This window comes from Xiphophorus maculatus, chromosome 3, assembly GCF_002775205.1.
Source record: "Xiphophorus maculatus strain JP 163 A chromosome 3, X_maculatus-5.0-male, whole genome shotgun sequence".
In the NCBI taxonomy this organism is placed as follows: domain Eukaryota; kingdom Metazoa; phylum Chordata; class Actinopteri; order Cyprinodontiformes; family Poeciliidae; genus Xiphophorus; species Xiphophorus maculatus.
This window is the reverse complement of record NC_036445.1, coordinates 5,487,220-5,507,094: the sequence shown is the minus strand read 5'-3', so window position 1 is coordinate 5,507,094 and position 19,875 is coordinate 5,487,220. Positions and strand designations below refer to the sequence as shown.

Genomic DNA, 19,875 nt, shown 5'->3' with positions numbered 1-19,875 from the left:
TTATAAAAGACAAATGATGTCTGAATTAAAATTGATTAATTTTGGCAAATAGCTCTAATGAGAAGTCCCATGATGTCATGGTTTCATTTAGCAACTTTTTTTTTTTTATTATGTTGAGAATTTCATCATCAGGGCACGGCCATTCACAGAGAAACAACGGCTGTCATTGGTTAGACCGAGCTGTCAATCAAACGTTCTTGTGCGTCATTTCCGTTGTCAGGTGGTGCTGTCGCTGTGGAAAGATGCGATCAGCGAGAAGCGGAGGCTTTTCCTTAATTGCTCATTTCAGTAATAGAGGCTAAACAACGCGAAACTAAAACCCCCGAAGCTTCTCCCGGCTGAGAGAGAAGCTCCGTACACCCACCACAACGTTCGCCTGAGAAATGTTGATATTTTAAGAAGACAACGCAGATCTTAGCCGGCGGTTTTGGCTTTGAGGTAAGCGAGGCTGTGACTCCGTTGCTATCTAGCTTCGTCTCTCACCGTGAGCCAGCTGTAACGTTGAGCGTACTTTGTTTAAATGGCCTCCCAGCACCCCGACAGAGTTCAGCTTTGCCTTGGCTGGAACGTAGCTCGCCAACAGCCATATTTAAACCTCCACGGTGCGTTTTGAATCAAACGTATTTATGCTAACAACGGCTGTGTGAGGTTTGCGCCCCGCTCCTTGTTGTGTTGTATGTCCCTTTGTGTGGCTCGTGAGTCCCGGGCTGTTGTAACGTGTTTGGCCGAGAAACGGAGTTGACTTCACCTGAGTTCGTTTATGCACTAATTATAGTGTAAGTCATATTTTACACGAATAAAACACGGCGTGTGTTTATGATAGAAGCTCTACGTAAGATCTGTCCCTGACACTTTGCTGTTCAAGTTGTGAGCTGCTTGTGTCCAACTTGCAAGGCGTAACGTCAGCGCTTTACTCTACAACTCGTTCGGTTTACACAACACGCTGCCAGAACAGAGTGTCCAGACCTTGTGGACCCAAAATGGCACCAAGCAATGCATTGCAGCCTTTGTGCTGTTACAATCATTTTTGTTATTTGGTTTTATGGCGTGACCTTTGCGTGGCGGGGTGGTCAAGGGCATTGTTATTGGAATGATGAATGGGGTCTACAGCTGAGGAAAAGTGTGTGAGCTGGCATTCTTTGTAGATCCAAAAGCGGCACATTTTTAGATTTATTGACTTGAAATGTGTTTCTTTCTCATGTGTGCATATGAGATATGAATTTGCAGCTTTTTCTTGCAGTGCCCAGACACATGGCATTGAGTCTGAGTAGGTGAGTCGTGAGACACCTACGTGGTTGTTTTGTTCTGATACTATTTAAGGAAGCCCACATTTCTTGTGGGCACTGGCAGCGTGTCTCTCCTCTCCTCTTCTCGTGTGATATGATTCAGAGGCTGGATCTGTTCTTGTCCTCCCTCTGGTATAGTCACAGCCAGTCCTGTTTGCCAGACCACTGGCTGTGTGCAGAGAGTTGCAGCAGTGTTAGAAAAGGAAAAGGATAGCTGCGTATGCTGTCATCAAGCTGATGTCATTTAGGTCAGCATGCAGGAGTTGGTTGCATCGACCTTTTGCTTTTTTCATATGTGTCTGGGTTTGGCTTCACAACTCTGCAGCAGGTTCTTTAGCTGACAGACAATGAGCCTGTCTTCTGTGTGTTATGCATTTATGTCAGTGAGTTGGTTGTTTTTAATCCAGGATAATGATTGACATGCATGTACAAGAACTATGACACATTTAAGAAGAAATGTGCAGCTCTGAAGATGATCCTTATTTATGCTTTAAAGCACATTGCTCTAACCTTTACTTTAGTTTTATTAAAGTTAGCAAAAATGTCAAATCAAAGTCAATAATCTACAGGTCACAGATCAGTTCATCTGGCTGACTCACTGTTGCATCTCTAAATTTTACTAAATAATCATGTGAATAAACTGAAACTACCCACCTTGCATTTAACATAGGAGAGGGTCTTTTCTGACCAATACAGATTTGTGCTTTCCTTTGATGTCTGACGGAAAGGTTTTAACTCATAAATGACTATATGTTCTGCAGGTTCTGTGATTAAGGCTTTAGGAATTATTAAAAATGATGCCTTAAAGCATTTGTCCCCACCCTTTATTTCTGTTAGGCATTAAATAAATTGCATTAAAGTACATACTCCTGGTCTATGTGTTTGTAATGTGGGGGTCTTTTTAATTTGTGTGCATTATGGAGGAGGCGAAAAAACATTTTCATGATTTAGGGGGGTAAATCGGCCAATTTTGATCACTACCAGATTGATTGGTGCATTTTTATTTACATGTTTAATTCCTTCTGATTGGTTCCATTGATAATTTTTAAGTACTTTAACACGAGTGAAAATATTTGAATTACAATTCTCTCCTTTTATAGAATAGAATAGAATTCAACTTTATTGTCATTGCACTGTCACAAGTACAAGCAACGAGATGTAGTTTGCATCTATCCAGAAGTGCTCTACGAGATATAAATATTTATTTACGGATGTACAAGACTATGTATGTATGGACTATAAGGAGTTATAACAAGAGATATAGATATTGTGTATAAATATAAATATGGGAGCTATATGCACAGATTATACAGAATATACAAGAATGTTAGGGAATGGATTATAGATAAATAATGGCAGATAAAATTTACAGGTTGTGTGTGTGAAGAAAACAGTCTGTGATGTGTGTCTGTGAGGATAGTCCATGTGTTATTGTTGTATTTATTGCATTAATGCATACACCTCTTTTGATCTGATTTTAATGAGTAAAAATGTTGTTTCAGAGAGAAAGATGTTAATTGCTTATCATGCATTTAATGAACATGGGAAAAACATTTATTTAAATTGCAGAATTGGGGAAAATGTTCTGATTCCAGTATCCATCTCTGTTTAATTTCAAGTCCACCATGTCTATAGTCACCAGATCATTGGCATCATCATGAAGTGTCCTACCTGTTGAACTGCTTCTTTGTGTCCTCTAGAGTAATATGCTATTCCACTATTCCCAGTGTGACTTGGTGTCACTCTGACTTGTGCCATAAACACTGTCAGAAAACCTCAGCTCATCAGACTCCGTGGGTGATGACTAGCAGAAACGGAGACAGATGGGAGAGAGACATGATGATGACACTGTCTGCTGTCTGGGATCACAAAAAGCCTCATGGAAGTGAGAATTCGTACTAGCCCTCACTGAACAGCCAACTGTGCTACCTCCTCCGTGCCCCAGATTCCCAACTAGAAAACGGTGCACAGTTGGTTTTGCAACAGGAAGGTTTCTTAATTTATCAGAAATGAAACTCTGGGATTGCACAGTTATACAATACAGTTTCAAAATTTTGTGTTACGTTTTATCTGTGTTGTGTGTTGGTTTGAGCAAATATTTTACCTTTAAAATCTTTCAAATTCTGTTTCCGCACCTTTTAATCACCTTAATATGACAATACATGCTATGTTTCCTCTCCTGTAGCTTCCTGTGCCTTCTGGGAATGCACGGGGAAACCGTTTGACATTTTGGGAAGATTATTATCCAAACATTGAAGCCTTTCTGTTCAATGAAAACTTGGGACGACAGCAGGATGAATCATTCCTCTCAGTAAAGGCTCTACTTCCCCATTACGGGAAACAGATGGCATTTCATCACATTGGCCTATCAGTAAACACAGCATACCTCTCGCTCTCTGATTTCTGGGAGGTGAATGAGAACCACTGTGTCGGTTAGAGTAGTTTCTATAATGACAATGTGTCACACTGTCACTGTCACTGCTGGCATCTGAATCTTGCTTCCTTATTATTGAGCAATGGCTTGGCATTTTAACTTTTTGGTCATGTTAAAACATGCATTCATGTTTAAAGGATAGATAAGCTCTTTGCACAGATTCTGCAATAAAGCGTGCAGATTAAAAAGCATGGGGATTTTTCTAAACCGCTGCAAGAAAAAAGCTCAGGATTAGAGAGGCAAATGAAAATGCTCCTGTCTTGCTAGAGTCATGCATTTGCATTCAAGTGCCTTCTATTTTAAATTGCAGATTGTGACAAGCACAATGCCTAATGTAGAGATTGGATCTGAGGTGCTGGCCTTCACGCCAGCAGCCATTATTCTAAATGGAGCTGTAATGGCCTCACATTCACACCAAGGTGTGTAAATGTGAGGGGAGGGAGATTTGAAATGGACTGGGTGGAGCTGTCATGAACTTTAGCCCTTTTAACCTCGGTTCACAAACTAGTGTCCTCTCATTTAACTGGTTCCCCTGAAGCTCAATGTATCCTTATTTTTAGAACTATGTATGCTGTTTATTAAAGCTTATTTGTACATTTTTCCTCAGTCATTTAGAGATGTTGTTATTCTCACATGTGTGTACTTTCCCTTTTACTTGGCTATCTTTATCCCATGAACTAATCAGATTTGTTCCCTGCAGAGCTCCAGTATGTCCAAACGGCGCTCGTCAGATAGGGGGGCTGGAGAGACATCAGGCAGGGCCAGCAAGCTGCAGTGTCCTGGGATATCTGGCAGTAACGCCAAGAGAGCCGGCCCCTTCATCCTCGGTATGGAAGCTACTACTGTTTAAAGGGGAATTGATAGATAAATACAGTGTGTATAGCTACCTTGCATAACCTGCAGATAATTCAGCCAAACCATCTGTATGCATAAGTTGCAGGGTGCCTGTGTGAGTACACTGTGGACTTACACACGCCTGAGACAAGAATTTGAAGAATTTTGCTGATCCTCATGACATCGGCCAGAAAAGCTGGAATCTATGCTGGGGCACTTTCTTCTTTCTTTCCTCCAGTATCATATATTCCTTTCCTATTCTATCAAGTGTATGTGAATTCTGCAGTAGATGTCCTGCATTATTTACCAGATACTTTGCCAAAGAAAACATTGCACTTGGGGTGTTAATGGATACCTGCACACGCTGCCCTTAATGAGTTTTGGGAAGAGCAAACAGACCAGCGGCGTAGAATGCCTTTTGGTCATGCAGCTGTTCCTCTTCTCGTCCTTGCAGGACCTCGCCTGGGCAACTCGCCAGTACCGAGTATAGTCCAGTGTTTGGCCAGGAAAGATGGCACAGATGACTTCTATCAGCTCAAAGTAAGTCTGTTATATTCAGGTATTTTCATGTTCTCCTATAATTGCAGTTATTTCAAAATCCTCATTGTCTTGGCAAATTTTAAGCAGCTGAACTTCAGACCTTTTCACAGTGCACATTTTATTCATTAATTTTATTGAATCCATTTAGATCTTTTTCTGGTGCTTAATTTTTGCTCTGTTCTGCAGATCCTGACGCTGGAGGAGCGAGTAGACTCCGTGGGGGAGACCCAGGAGGAGCGACAGGGGAAGATGCTGCTGCATACAGAATACTCTCTCCTTTCTCTGCTGCACAACCAGGATGGTGTGGTTCACCATCATGGCCTTTTTCAGGTAGACGTTTTTACTTTACCTACATATCTTAGCAGGTTTAAGTTAAATAAACAAAGAGTATTATTGTTTTCGTAAGAATAATATGTGATTAACTTTCTAAATACAGCATTATCTCTCTGCCATAGCCTCTTTTCAGTCATTTTTGTTTATGAATATATTTAACACCAGAGCAAGTAACAATTTGATTTTATCAGTTCAGCTTTAGCAGAAACAAGTTTGTCATCGCTCAAGCCACCTGCCTGTACTTTCCTTATAAAGGTTGTTTCAGTAGAGAAGTAGAAATACAATAAAAGCTATATTTATCTGCTGCTCTCTGTTCACAGCAACCCTTCCCCTTTCTTCACCTGCTGCCCCATCTGCCTTCTCCTTTAAATTTGTTATTCCATCAGCTCTGATTCAGTCTTCTCCGTTTGTCTTTTATTCACGTTCCGTTTCACTTTCAGCGTCCTTATAATAGCAGTATTAAGCCGTGCATGCTGATTCATTTAGTTCTGCCATATTGATTGGATTATTGTAGTTCAGCTCTTCTGTCTGTGAACCAGTTCATTGTTCATTCTTTCAGAGATGCTGACTGCATTAAAAAAAACTGTTAACCTGATACAGAAATCAATAGAAAACAAATGGTGAGTCTACCGTTTGTAGCTTGAGTTTTAAGAATAGGAATGATCTTTCTCATCTTTTTTATATCATATTCTCTCACACTGACTGTGGAGATGTCTTATTCTTATCAGATACAGTTTTTGTGATTCAGATTGTTATTGAACAATAATGAAACAAGATATATTAGCAGGATTGAAAATATATTTTTCTGGCAATCCTGTTCAGGACAATTATTAATGATTTAAATAAGAGCCAGAGGTGCTGCATGAGAGAAGAGACCCTGAACAACAAGTTTTACTAGTACTTTAGACAAATGGGGGAAAATAAACATGGAGTTGACCTGTAAACCTCCTGTATCTTCTGATTTTAGTCATTAGTGTGGCTTACATTACTAACACAGCATTATATATGTTTATTCCCTTGAGAATTTAGACTCTTAATTTCCCTTTGACATTTCCTTAATATCCCCTGACAAACATGTTGAATGTTTATTATGATAAACCAGAACATCTTTTCTGTATTAGCCAAGAATAGTCAGATTCTGGTCACCAGCCAAGATGAAGGACTTCTCTGTGTAACTGTAGATACTTGCTTTGAGAAATCTCACTGGTTGCATTGTTTGCATTCCACAAATAGATCTCAAATTCTGTTCTGTCAAATTAAATCAAATGAACACCCTCCCATTGCTAATTCCCCGCACTTATTTCTGGATTCAGGATCGCGCCTATGAAATAGTAGAGGACATGGAAGCCAACAAAGTTCGTAAGATGAAGAAGCGGATCTGCCTTGTCCTGGACTGCCTCTGCGCTCACGATTTCAGTGACAAGACGGCAGATCTAATAAACCTCCAGCATTACGTCATAAAGGAGAAGAGACTGAGCGAGCGTGAAGCTATTGTCATTTTCTACGATGTTGTGCGTGTGGTGGAGGCCCTCCATAAGGTTGGTCTTATTACACTACTAAAGAGTACAAATGTGCAACAAAATCAGCTCATTTTCTTCAATCTTTCATCAATGTAGAAAAGTTCTTTGTTGTTGTTTGTTAGATACAAATTTTTTTGATTACTCACTTCCAAGGATCGTGTGCCACTCCCAGAAACTAATTCTTGTTTTGTCAATGATTCATTGAGTACAATGTGACCATACTTCTTTTTTTCCTGCCTGCAGAAAAACATTGTGCATAGAGACCTCAAGCTGGGAAATATGGTGCTGAACAAACGGTAAGTCGATGCTCAGTCACTCATCTCGCATTGTCGGTCAAGTCGTGCTGAATAACGCTGCCTTTTGTGCCAATTTTGCTGTTTTAGCCTGTTAGTATTGTGCCTGATGGCCGACTGGACCCCAGAATTTGGATCCAGTGTTTGTATTAAGCTTTAAACCCACATAGAGGCCACATTCTTTGACTATAAGTGAAATTACACTCAGGAACCTGAAGTCTTGCTCTCTTGTGCTCAAATGTGTCTGGGTGTTGAGTAATGATAGATGATTCATTCCCCATGGTCAGAGTTTTGAAAATGGACTCTGGTGCCAAACAAAACAATGAATATGCCTCTGCTTTGATCTCAGTGGGAAAGTGTTTGGGTTTGGGGGTGTATGAGTAATTTAGTAATGCACAGAAGACCCTGTTGAGTGCACCTGAGGTCAAAGTGCTGCAGGTCAAAGTGCTGCAGCTTAGATTAGACGTGCAGGATGGAAAACTACTCATCTGTAAACTCCCTCCAACCAACTCATGCACAGGGGATATGAAAGGCTTGTATTCAGATGGTGAGAACCACTCTTCCTCACTGTGAGAATGTTTTTAAATTTGGCTGTCATTTACTTAATAAATGCTTAGAAAAGTATTAAAATTAGAATTTGCATTAAATGTACATTGATTTCATTTTAAAAACAAGTGGGTGATCTTACAGACTTCATTTGAACTGTTGAGGGTGTTGCTTTGGTATGACTGAATGACTTAAGCTGACACACACTCACTTTGTTCCTACACTCACTTTAGCTTGATTTATACCTTTTTGTACATTGTATTTTCAACCTACACAAAAAGCCTTTGCCACAGTAAGCAATTCTACTGTGTTGGTCTGTCAGTGGCTCTCAGGGAGCTACAACTCTGGTTTCTGTTGGGGTTTCCTTACAGCTTTGTTTAGATTCTTTGTGCAAAAAAATAAAGCGATGCAGCAAACAGAATTTTGCAGTCGATTACCAATCTCCAGTTTTCCAAACTTGTGACCTACCTATGCAGATTTTACCTGGTTTAATTTTTCTTTGGAACTGTGATATAAAATGTTATAAAAGATCAGAAAAAAATATTTTTGTAGCCTTACTGCTGTTATCAATTATTAACTATTTGTACCAGGAGCATACAACTTCATGCCACTGTAAACTGAGTTTAAAAAAATTTTTTGAAAGGAAAAACAAAATGAGTTGATGATTTTTAAGATCTTTTACATCAGTGATTAATTTGGCTTGTATTATTGAAACATCAGTTTCTATATAAATATTCCAAGATTCCAACATTTTTGCAGTGCTACATTACAACACTTCCTATTGAAATGTTGTTCTCCCTTGCTCTAAGCCAGAATGAAAAATGTTATTTTTATTTTGCCTTTTTATATATTGTATGTATTTCAGAGCAAACTGTAACTGAAGTCAAATTCCTTGTTTGTGTGCACATGTGGTGAATTCAGCTAATTGTTATTGTTAGAGACAAGAGTTTCAGTAAGTAATGTGTGTGCATGCATTATAAAGTCACCTTCTTTTCCAAAAGTATATTAACCTTACATCTCCAGCAACAATTGACAATCATGATAGTCCAAAACAAAGTTCTTACTATGTGCATTGAAAAGCAACAAGGTCTTTTCTTTGTCCTGGTTCCTTCTACCTGCAGCGGTAGTAAGAAGTAGTGGCAATAGTGATGAAATGGTGTTTTGGCCAGAAGATGCGGGTGGAGGGGAGCAGAGTAGATGTGAGGAACACTCCGTCCCAGCTGGAGACAAAGGAGAGACATGCCAAAGGCTCAATAGCTCAGAGCTGACTCACCGCAGTGCAAGTCACTCACACACGAACTCACTTACCTACGTGTGCACACAAATTGTCATAATTTCTTTCCTCTGTGTTTTGCTTTTTCTTTTTAACATAGCCACCCATTTTCTTTGTCTTCCTCTTTTTTTTTTTCTTTTTTTTTCTCACCATGTACTACACTCTCCTGGCTGGGGTGCGTGTGTGTGTATGTATGTGAACGGACAGTGGGTGTGGGGAAAACTGACCATTTAGAGACTTACTCAATCAAACGCCACTTACTTCCCCTGTTGTTTGTCAGAGTTCTGGGAAATGCATCAGAAAACATCAGCACTTTGTGCAAGAAATGATGCGACTTCCTCTCCCAGAGCCAGCTGTTGTGAAAGCAGGATGTGATAAATCAATCTGCACAGCCAGTGATTGGGTATTTTTAAATTTTAATGACTTCCTATATAAAAAATGAAATTCCTTTGGATATGTTATATAATATTCTGCTCCATACGTTTTAAGACACAAATGAATTTCAAGAATGTATGTTTCATGAAGTTATGCTGATTTTTGACTATGTCTGTGATGGCACCTTTTCTTTTGGCTGTTGCTCAACTAAAGCCCGAGTGTCATTGAAACCCTTCAAGCAATGGCCAATTCTGAGAACTGATGCATGCTGTAGAAGCTGCCCTGTGATTAACCTTGCTTCTCGTCACATGTATTTTTATTATGGGCCGGAAAGGAGAAGTCATCTGGGCTGTTTAGGTCTCTGGTTTCCTGACCGGAGTCATGTGACAAGGAAGCGGAGACGGCGTGGTCTATCCACTGTCCTCAGGGACCCTTGCCTCACAAGGCGAACATGCAATCTCATTTATCCAATCTCCGGTGCAAGAATAGAAGCCTGGGTTGTGATGCTCGCAGACAAAAGCACAATTGAAAATACTCGTTCATAAAGGAGAGTCCTTGAAGCTTTGCACATTCCTCGGTTAACTCATAAGGCCATCTATGGTTGGAAGCATTTATTGCAAAATTAGTCAGAAGGGGTGAATCTCATAAAAAGCTTTATGTCACCTAGTGTCAGTTTTCCACAGTGAGGTTTATGTCGTCAGTCAGTGTTCATCGGGATTGGGATCGAGGTGCCTTTACGGGAGTGGCGAATGTGTGCGACGGACCACGGTGTGAAAGTGAGAGAGAATAGGGGAAGCTGTTGACCTCAGGCTTTTTAGAAAGCGGATGTGGGTGAAAAGCGTGATGTGGAGAATACCCAGGCTGACAGCTCTTTTTTTTCTTCTTTTTCTTTTTGGTGTGTGTGTCTTTTTAGACCATTGCAGTGTGCTTTGCAATGGTCTGCAATCCACTTCAGCATGGGAGTGATTATGGATGCATATCATGTTGCATGGTTGTGTATACATTTCAAATCTTCTGCAGCTTATATAAAATCAGTTTCCAACACATCACTGTGCAGGTTTAGTCATTGCAGCAATTATCATAAGCCACAGGTTGACTCATATGTTTGTCAAAGTGCAACTTTTTTTCCCTCTACAGAAAAGTTTCAAGACAGTCAGGTTTCACTCGATCATGAGCAAAGTAAATTTACTTTGATCCAGTTCCTAGTGACACATTTCAGCAGACACCAAATTGCTAAAAGTCTTATCAGTTTTAAGGCACTAACTATATTGCCTTGATCCTTTATTAATTCAGCCAGTAATTCGGGTTACTCTTGATAGTCAATGTACTTTACACTATGAGAACATAGCATAATAACAAAGCCTCATATATCAAAATATGAGAAGTTCACATTCTTTGTAAATTTAATGTTCATTCAAGATGTCTTACTGTGCACTTCTGCAAAACTTTGCATCAAAACAATTGAAATGGGTTAATTATAAGGTTAGAAAGTACTTCATGTGTGTGACTAATGCGGTGAGAAACAGACTAAAACTACACTAAAAAATGTCTTTGTCAGAGAGAACTGAAGCTAACTTTAAAAGTCAGCAATTTAAGCTCAGATAGTTTCAGTTTGTCTTTTAATTTCAATTAGCATGTACGGTGATAGACCACTCACTGGTCACTTTATTAGGTACACATTGCTAGTATTGCCAGAATGGCAGTTCTGAATTTGCCTTTAGAACCGCAACTTTTTCTCTGCATAGATTTTAGTTCATGCTGACATGGTATTGCTCAGTTCCTGCAGATTTGACGGTGATTGTGGATGTCATTGAAGTTTAATTCTGTTATTCACAAGAAACCAGTAAGATGATTTGATAGCTGCACTGTGGTTATAGAGATGGACCTGGTTGGCATTAATACTCAGGTTGAGTGTGGTGTTTAAAAGATTCTTAATTGGCACAAACAGTCTTAAAATTATCCACGCTTTCATCTTCCTTACACCAAATTCGGACCCCTCCATTTAAATGCGGCAGCTAAAATGAGACTCATGCGACCAGGCAATATTTTTCCGGGCTGTTATTATTGTCTGTCCACTTTTGGTGTTTCTCCATGAATTGAAAGCTTTTTTTCTTCCCCCTTCTGATGCTCAGTTTAAACTTCACCTAGATGTGTCTTTGCTGTATCTAGATTAGTAAAGTGCAGTACTTTACTAATCTAGTAAAGTAGATTAGTAACTTTACTAGATTAGTAAAGTACTTCGGTAACCTTCGGTTACTCTGGCACCCCATTAAAAGGATTTTTCCATCGTACGGTTCTTAAGCTTTAGTGTTCTGGCAGTTTTGAAACTGCAGCGACATAGATATTTGATGGCTTTTTGTGTACCATGAAAGGCCATCGTGGTCCCTGATACATTCACTGTCTTATGTTGACTCAGCTATAAATTTAAAAGCGGTTATAAATTTTTTTCTTTCTGTTTATCAGGACACACCGCATTACCATCACTAACTTCTGCCTGGGAAAACATCTGGTGAGTGAGGATGACCTGCTGAAAGACCAGAGAGGCAGCCCTGCCTACATTAGTCCTGATGTATTAAGTGGTAAGTGGAAAATGATGTCCAATGTAAAGTCTTGCTTGAAGAAGTTCCTGTTTAGATTTCCAGTAAAGAAATAAATGCTGCCAGTGTACACATTGGGTTGGACATATTCTGATAACCTATGTCTAATACAGATCAGATTGTTCTTGGCATTCTGCAGTTTTATAGTGAAAAAATAGTGAAAAGCTCTTTGCCACAGTGCTGAGTAGCAGTTTTATGATTTGTGGGGAGAAAACTGATAACAAATCTCAACTGGGCAGATGCTCTTTACTCTATCTGTGAAATCATAAAAACAGGAAGTTGTGTATCAAAGTTTGAAATTGAAATATAGCATAAACACCTACATGGTGTAAAAATGTGTTAGACTATTGATTCAGTGCTGTTACAAGTGAATCAAACTACAATGGAATGTAGTCTTAACTAAAAAAGCCTTTAAAATGTACTGGATCCTTGTCAGTCAAATATTGTAGTTAAACTTATTAGATTGTAGAAACCATCCTGGGATTTTGTTGTAGAATTGCGTAATATAAAACCCTGCATGATTTTCCGTTTATTAAGCAGTTTCACGGAAGTTGTGTTGCAATCTGTGAACTGCGATACCCAGAATTTGTTTTTGTCTTGTTTTTGTTTTTGTATTCATGGCAATGTCCCATTTTTCTCACATAATGCTATCTGCATACATAGAAAAACATCAGGAAAAGCTACAATACTCCTAATCGCCAACATCAGTGCTTGGCCACACTCTCCTGTAGAAAACCATAGTTGCATCCGTTTGAATATTCATTTCCTGATCAACATCCTGGATGCTGTCTTGAATTTAGAATGATATCAATCTTGCAGCCTGTCCAGCAGTTCAAACAGCAGATAAAAGCGTTGCGTACATATCAGCATAACGTGACAGGCACACAATTAAACAGAGCTTCAGTGACTCATCCGCTGATGACTCACCAAAGGGAAACTACTCCCATCGACTCCCATCCCCCGCCTGTGTATGTGTGACACAAGCTTGAATATAATTGCCGTCTGCTGTTGCTGCCGCCTCTCTGGCTGGAACAACACCGCCTATGGTAAAGCGCAGCCTATGATGCTACAGCCTCATCAGCTCCACATACACAGCTTCTTGATTGCCTCTGTTTGCTTTAACAAGCAGCTCTCCACATTTAAAAAGTTGCGGATTTCAAGGAAGCATCATAAATGCTGAGTCATGCAGTTCGTGTTTGCCAGTTTTGTTAATCATTAAAACTTCGTGACTTGACAGGGATTGAACTCGCTGAATGTTTGGTCACGCCTGTGTTAAAACAGGAAGCAATCCGTCATTAGAGTAAAATAATGTTGCCCTCTGTGTTGTGTGTGTCTGGATCATTTTATCTGTACGTATCTGTGTGTTTTGACAAAAACTGAGATGCCCCTCTCCTTTTTGCCCCCAGGTCGCCCATACCGCGGTAAACCCAGCGACATGTGGGCCCTCGGCGTTGTCTTGTTCACCATGCTGTATGGCCAGTTTCCTTTTTATGACAGCATACCTCAAGAACTCTTCCGCAAAATCAAGGCTGCAGAGTACTCTATTCCAGAGTGAGTGTTAATTTGAAGCAGAGCTGAGGAAACTCTGTATCCATTCTTTCATAACTTTAAACAAGTCAATGATAAATTTTGTTAAACTGATGTCAAAACATCTCCCATTGTGACTAAATTATGACTTGTTTATTTTTGTGGGTTTTTTTTCTAAGTTCTTGATTTACTAAGGATTTCTATTTGCGTTCTGTGTAGCACTGAAGGATTTTCCTAATGTTTTTGCTAAATCTGTGACACTTTTTATTTATTAATTTTTTTTGGTTAAAATAACCACCTTCTACGTTCTCTCCCTACCTCAGAGATGGTCGTGTGTCTGAGAACACAGTGTGCCTCATTCGAAAGCTGCTCGTGCTGGACCCTCAGCAGAGGCTGGCTGCAGGAGAAGTGCTGGAGTCACTCAGTGCCATTATTGCTTCATGGTAACTGCACCACCTGCTGGCTGTCTGAAAAAACTGAACTTATTCAGGATGTGTTACATATCGGGGTTGACTATATGCCATGGCCAGTTATCATAGCAGTTCACATACTTAATATTAAACTCTCATTTCTGTTAATTAGTTAATCATATTGTGGTGCTTTTTCAATCACAGGCAGTCGGTTTCATCGATGAGTGGCCCTCTACAGGTAGTTCCAGATATTGACGATCAGGTCAATAACCAAGAACATTTACAGGAGGTAAGATATTAAAAAAAAGAGAACAGGTTTTCTCAACAAAATGTAGTCCTTAATTGTGAAGAAGGGAAGTAATGCACGATCTGCAATTTTTTGATGAATGAAATCCTGAAAATGAGACTGAGCTTTTTATTCACCCTGCTTTACTTGTATACACATAAATAAAATCCAACCGAGCAATGTTAACTTAAGCTGCAAGGTTTTGGTTTCCATGTGACAAAATGTAAAAGCATTGAAGAAAATGTCAGAGTTCTACATCTTGCTCAATGGGAGCTTTTTATCTATAACTAAAATGAACAAATTGTACACTTTTTAGACATATTTTATATGTGTATTAGTGCAGTAACTACATCACATTGAGCAGAATTTGATTTTTCAACACAGGCCAAGGCAATCGAAGAGTCTTCGCAGTACGAATTTGAGAACTACATGCGCCAGCAGCTGCTGCTGGCTGAAGAGAAGAACACTATTCATGAAGCCAAGAGCTTTCTCACCAAGAGGCAGTTTGGCAACATCCCACCTGTCAGACGTCTGGGTCACGACGCCCAACCAGTCAGTCCATTCGACGCTACTGCTCTTGCTCAACGATTCCTCCGGAAATAACCCTCAACCAGCCACACCAACCTCTTATGCCTCCCTGGGAACTAAATACACCCATGGAGACCAGAGAGAACTTGGGAGAAAAATACCCAAAACAAAACTGGCACACAGGAAGACCTTCCTGAGCCGGCAAGCAGACAGATGCATACTGGGGTTTTAGTAAGCTAAGTGGAGCAGACGCATAGTCGGGTACCAGAGCAGATTCACATCTCAGAGCTTCACTTTCCCAGTCTGGATCATCTCTGGCCTGGACACGAAACTCCCGACTCAAAGGTTCTTTGTCCACTTGTTAGTCACTGTGCATCAAACTCGTCGGCATGGTGTGTCGCGGTGCTGATGAGGTTCTACCTGCAGTGTTGAAGAAACTATTAACCCCTGACGCCTCTTCCTTGCACCTCTAAATCTTCCCCATCCATTCTGGCTTCCCTGAGCAATACAGGTCCAGAATCATGTAGCAACTCCCCCCTCTTTTCACCATGGTTTGGAATTTTCTCAAGTCCAGTTACTTGATCACAGATGTCATTCATGTATACCTCCATTCCACCTTTTTTCTCTCTTTCTCTCCCTCTCTCTCTTTGATTTTTTTCTGCATTGTTCTAACCATAACTCTTCAAATCAATCTACCTCTCCGTCTCTGTCCTTCTGTTTCTAAACCATACTCGCAGTTCTGAGGCGAGGGATTGTAACGACCGAGTCTCAACCCACCAGTGGCATAAAGCATTAATGTTTTCAGTTGGAGTGAAACTGCTTTAAAACCGTTTTAGGCGGTTTCTAAAAATCTGAATAAGCTTTGTATTTGCCTGAATAAGTAGCATTTTATCTCAGTAGTTTAATTGAAGAAAGATTTCAATATCAAAGCTTGCGTTGAAATTCACGCTCTGCATCGTCTCCTGCTTCTTTCTCATCCCTGTGGAAATCTTTTTAGCACCTCGGCAGCTATTGTGAGGTACCTGGGAGTCCCAATGCCAAGAACTAAATGAGGCCAACTTATGTTGATGATGGTAACTCTTCCTTAGTGCCGCTACAATGACTATCCGGCACGTCATGTTTCCGTTGCCAAAAATCCTGTCTTAAATTTCTTCTTAGCCAAGGAAACTGGTACTTTCAGACTCATTTAGAATTGTTTGACTTCCAGGTAGCTTCCCTATGTCTTCTTATCAAAACCAATCATGGGACAAGTGGGTTTTTTTTTTCTCTGTGTGAATGTGAACAGTCATTTCTTCGCTTTGATGAATCTGCAGTATCCTGAAGTGTGCATGCTGTGTGTGTAGGTTGGGGTCAGACAAACAAGGGTGTATGAAGCTGAAACTCTCTGACCCTTTAAGCTATCTTCCACTTATTGTTGTGTTCTGTTATCTGGCCTGCCTCTATGGCAGACACTGTGAAACACAGACCAGGCTCTGCTGAGGTGGGGCTTGACTGAATGAGTTTTTTTTTTTTGTCGGGGGGGGGAATGACGTGAATGCTTTAAGATTGAAAAAGATCATATACATCTCCTTTCAGACGTATTATTACCTCTTTTTCACACAAAATCTACACACTTTAATGTATTTCATTGGTTTTTATATGCTAAGCCAACACAAAGCAGTTCTTCATTGTGAAGTTAAAGGATACATTTAGGGGAAAAATAATCTTAGACCTGTGGCATACATTTTAATTCAGCTCCCTGATTTAATATGCAATAGATCCACATTTTGGTGCTACATGCAGCCCAAAAAGCCCAAATTTTAGTCCTCCCCTTTGTTGTGTTGCCCTGTCTTTCAACAGTCTTGCCACCCAATCCTTTGTTGTTTGTACTGGACTCTCGGGATATTGTTTAAAGCCATGATGTGCTTTAAATATCCTTTATTTCTGGTTTGTCTGCTGTTTTCATTGGTCTTCGTGGTGCTATTTGTTCCCCATTGTTCACTAGCAAACTTCTAAAGCTGTCAAAGAATGCAGTACACCCTATTAGTACTGGGATTAAGTTGCACACAGGTTGATTTTCAAATTAGATGACTTCTAAAGGCAATTGGTTGCATTAAATTTTATTTAGTCGCATCAGAGAACATGGAGCTTAAAATACATGGTGTGATTTTCAAAATCACACCATGTATTTTACTTTTTAGTTATGAACTATGTGTTGGTATGTCACATATCCCAATTGTAACTTCATTAAAATACCTGATGAAATGTGAGGACATTCTGGGTATTAATACGTCTGCAAGGCGGTGTAACTTTTTTCTCCCAAACTCACCTTGTACATGCTCTTCTTATCTCACTATGTGGGCCCCTCTGAGCCCTAGCCAGTGGCAGATAAATATTACTGTAATATTCTGTAGTTAAATGAAAATACAAACTCACAGGTCTATAAGTGCAGTTTCTGGGTTCGCTTGATGCATTATTCTGTTTTTTACAGAACTATTTTTGAAACCATGGCAATGCTACTAACCAGTGACTGTTAGGCATCTGTACTGTGCATCTTGCCTTTGCATATTGGTACTTGCTTTATGGCTTTAGATGCTTTTTTTCCTATTTATATTCAAATTGCATGAACATAGAGTCTCTTCAAATGTCTTTTACTGCTCTATTTTTCCTTGTAGTTTCATGTTGATTTATTTATTCACTTGTGTAGACCCTCCCTCTCCAAACCACTGGTGCTTGTATCACAGACATTGATTGTAGACAGTCAAGAACTCTCCTTAAAACAAGGCCCCACAGCTGTTTGCTCTCTCAGCTTTAAACAGTGGTTCCACTTCAGCAATCCAAATCCTTTTCCTTCTCAGACACATTTGTGAAAGAGTAGCATTTCCTTTTCTCTTAGGATTACTCAATTGTTTTCTTGTGGTCACCTTAAGCTACACTAATATTAAGACTGACTTTTGCATAGTTCTATTTTTTAAAGAAATGATGATAATAATAAATGGATTTTCTCATCTTAATTTACGGGAGGGGTTTTTGTAGTGAAAATCTTTTGTTGCCATTAACCCCTAAACCCCAACCCAAGGCTGCACTCTCTGGTCAGTATGTAAATAATGTACCATGATGACTGTGACGGTCAGACTTTATGTACAAAAGCTCTACCCTGTGACTTACCAGCTCTGTTTCAGCACATGGTGATCGACTCGTTCTTTGGGCCACGTTGGCCATCTGACATCACATCCAGAGTTTAAAATGAAACTTAGAGAGCCGCCGGCTTTCTCCCATCTCAATGTGAATTCTGTGAGTATTCAGCAGTATTGTAGTAGTCTAGGTTCATCAGAAAACTCCATTGCCACCACTGAATACTAACATTTAGGGGGTATTTATGGGCAATGTCTGATGCAATCACCATGAGAAACAAATACACATCAGTAATTGTTATTTACTCTCCCCAATGATTCTTAGATTGTACTATGCTCAATGTTTAATCTGGAAATACTTTGTACGATGAGGTAAATTAGTAAAACTCAGAACGTGCAAGGCGAGTCCAGAAAACATTTTGTCAGATCATCTTCCCCCAGCGGGGTGAGTAATACAGACGTGTTGGTTAAAATTGTCAGTACATATTTGAGATATTACTGACTGATCCAACTGTAAATTCAATGCAGGGATGTGAAACATGGAGTCACAAAGTGTTGTGAGCTGCTTGGTTGGATATGGGCATCTAAATACGGAAAACTGATTAACTGTACAGATAAACGCATTTGTATAAAAAAAACATATTTTTCTACGTCATCAGATCTCTACATGCATGTCAGCAATAAACTTTGATATGGAAGCGTTCAACTTTGTCTTGTCCTTACTGAACTTTGATAATTTACCACTAGGTGGCGCAGTATGCTTAAAAACAATTTACTTAAGGTCAAGGTAAAAACAGTTTGAGTTTTTTTTTTTTTTTGTAACTCCTTAAAGACAATGTTCTTGTTTATGTTTCTTTCTGTAGAAGTAAACAAATAGATGAGATGATTTAGTGAAAACTGTCAATGGGTGCATTGGTAGGTTTAAAATGTGAAGAAAGAGCATGATGAATGAGTCTTTGTGCATCTCTACAGATTTCCTCTTTGGCAAGTTCAGTTTTGGGTCAGAACGAAGCAAACGTCAAGCAGGAAACCCTCTGCTAACTAACAGTAGTTCCCTATGGGGTTTCGCTACTGATCCCCATTCCCCTACACACACGCCCACACACGCTCACACACACACCTACCTTGCCATAGGTGCATACTGTTTTTGGCAACTATTTTCATTATAAGGTTTGGGGACCAGGAAATCAACACATGGACTCCATCATGAGCATCCCTGACAAACATATATTTTTGTTTTGACAAAAAATAAATCTCCTACAATGATTTCAGTATTTAGGAGCATCTAGGAGAAGCAATGGAGACTTTTTAATTTTGCAGTAGTCAAACGGTTTTATATGCAAGTATATTTTACAGCCAGATCGGGTTTTTTTAGCTGGATTTCTTGAAGTAGCAAAATAAAAACTAAAACATTTGCCTTAAAACAACTGAAAGAAATGTACTTTAAATTTTAAGATTGTCCTTTTGTTCTACTATGAATGGGATAATGGCACAATATCAATATTAATTTGCCAATGCCTAATTAAAAAGTTCAGTTATATAGATTCTAATATTTCTTACATCTGGCCTTGAATTCTCGTCTGCTTCTATTTGGTCGCCCAGCCAACCTCTCAAACTTGGGAGAATGAGGGGAAAGTCCAGAGATTTTAGAGGTCAAAGTTTTAAAGACGCTTTGTCCTCAGAAATCACAACCAGCTGGCCGTTGAGGGCCTTCCCAGCTTCACTGGTGTCCAAAACAAGTGTTCATTGAAGACTACGTCAGACATTTGCAATGTTCTGGTGTAATTACCTCAGAGAGCATTACATACTCAGTTTCACAAGGACAGAACTCGAATTATTTAGTTGGACATGGATAAACAGAAACCTCTTATTTCCAGATGTGCTTATGTAGCAGTATTGTCACAGCTTTTTGTCAGTAATTTACTGGTAGAGGTTCTTAAAAAGCGGATTGGGAACAAGAGATTTGGACTCACAGTTGAC

General features: G+C 39.6%; 1 protein-coding gene across 1 annotated transcript; it reads left to right on the top strand.

The window, feature by feature from the left end:
• The first annotated feature begins 223 nt into the window (after positions 1-223).
• stk40 (serine/threonine kinase 40) lies at positions 224-18,598 on the top strand. The gene is made up of 11 exons (XM_005795953.2): positions 224-438; positions 4,421-4,547; positions 5,009-5,094; positions 5,281-5,424; positions 6,741-6,965; positions 7,191-7,243; positions 11,898-12,013; positions 13,438-13,582; positions 13,882-14,001; positions 14,173-14,257; positions 14,639-18,598. The coding sequence occupies exons 2-11, from the start codon at positions 4,430-4,432 to the stop codon at positions 14,855-14,857; spliced, it is 1,311 nt and encodes a 436-aa protein (XP_005796010.1). The 5' UTR covers positions 224-438; positions 4,421-4,429; the 3' UTR covers positions 14,858-18,598.
• Positions 18,599-19,875: the final 1,277 nt, after the last annotated feature.

What these genes read in the sequence shown, in the direction of transcription:
- stk40 (XM_005795953.2), top strand. Translation starts at nt 4,430, where the DNA reads ATGTCCAAACGGCGCTCGTCAGATAGGGGGGCTGGAGAGACATCAGGC. An exon ending in TGGTGGAGGCCCTCCATAAG is followed by an intron (nt 6,966 to 7,190) that starts GTTGGTCTTATT and finishes TCCTGCCTGCAG; the next exon opens with AAAAACATTGTGCATAGAGA. An exon ending in AGTGCCATTATTGCTTCATG is followed by an intron (nt 14,002 to 14,172) that starts GTAACTGCACCA and finishes TTTCAATCACAG; the next exon opens with GCAGTCGGTTTCATCGATGA.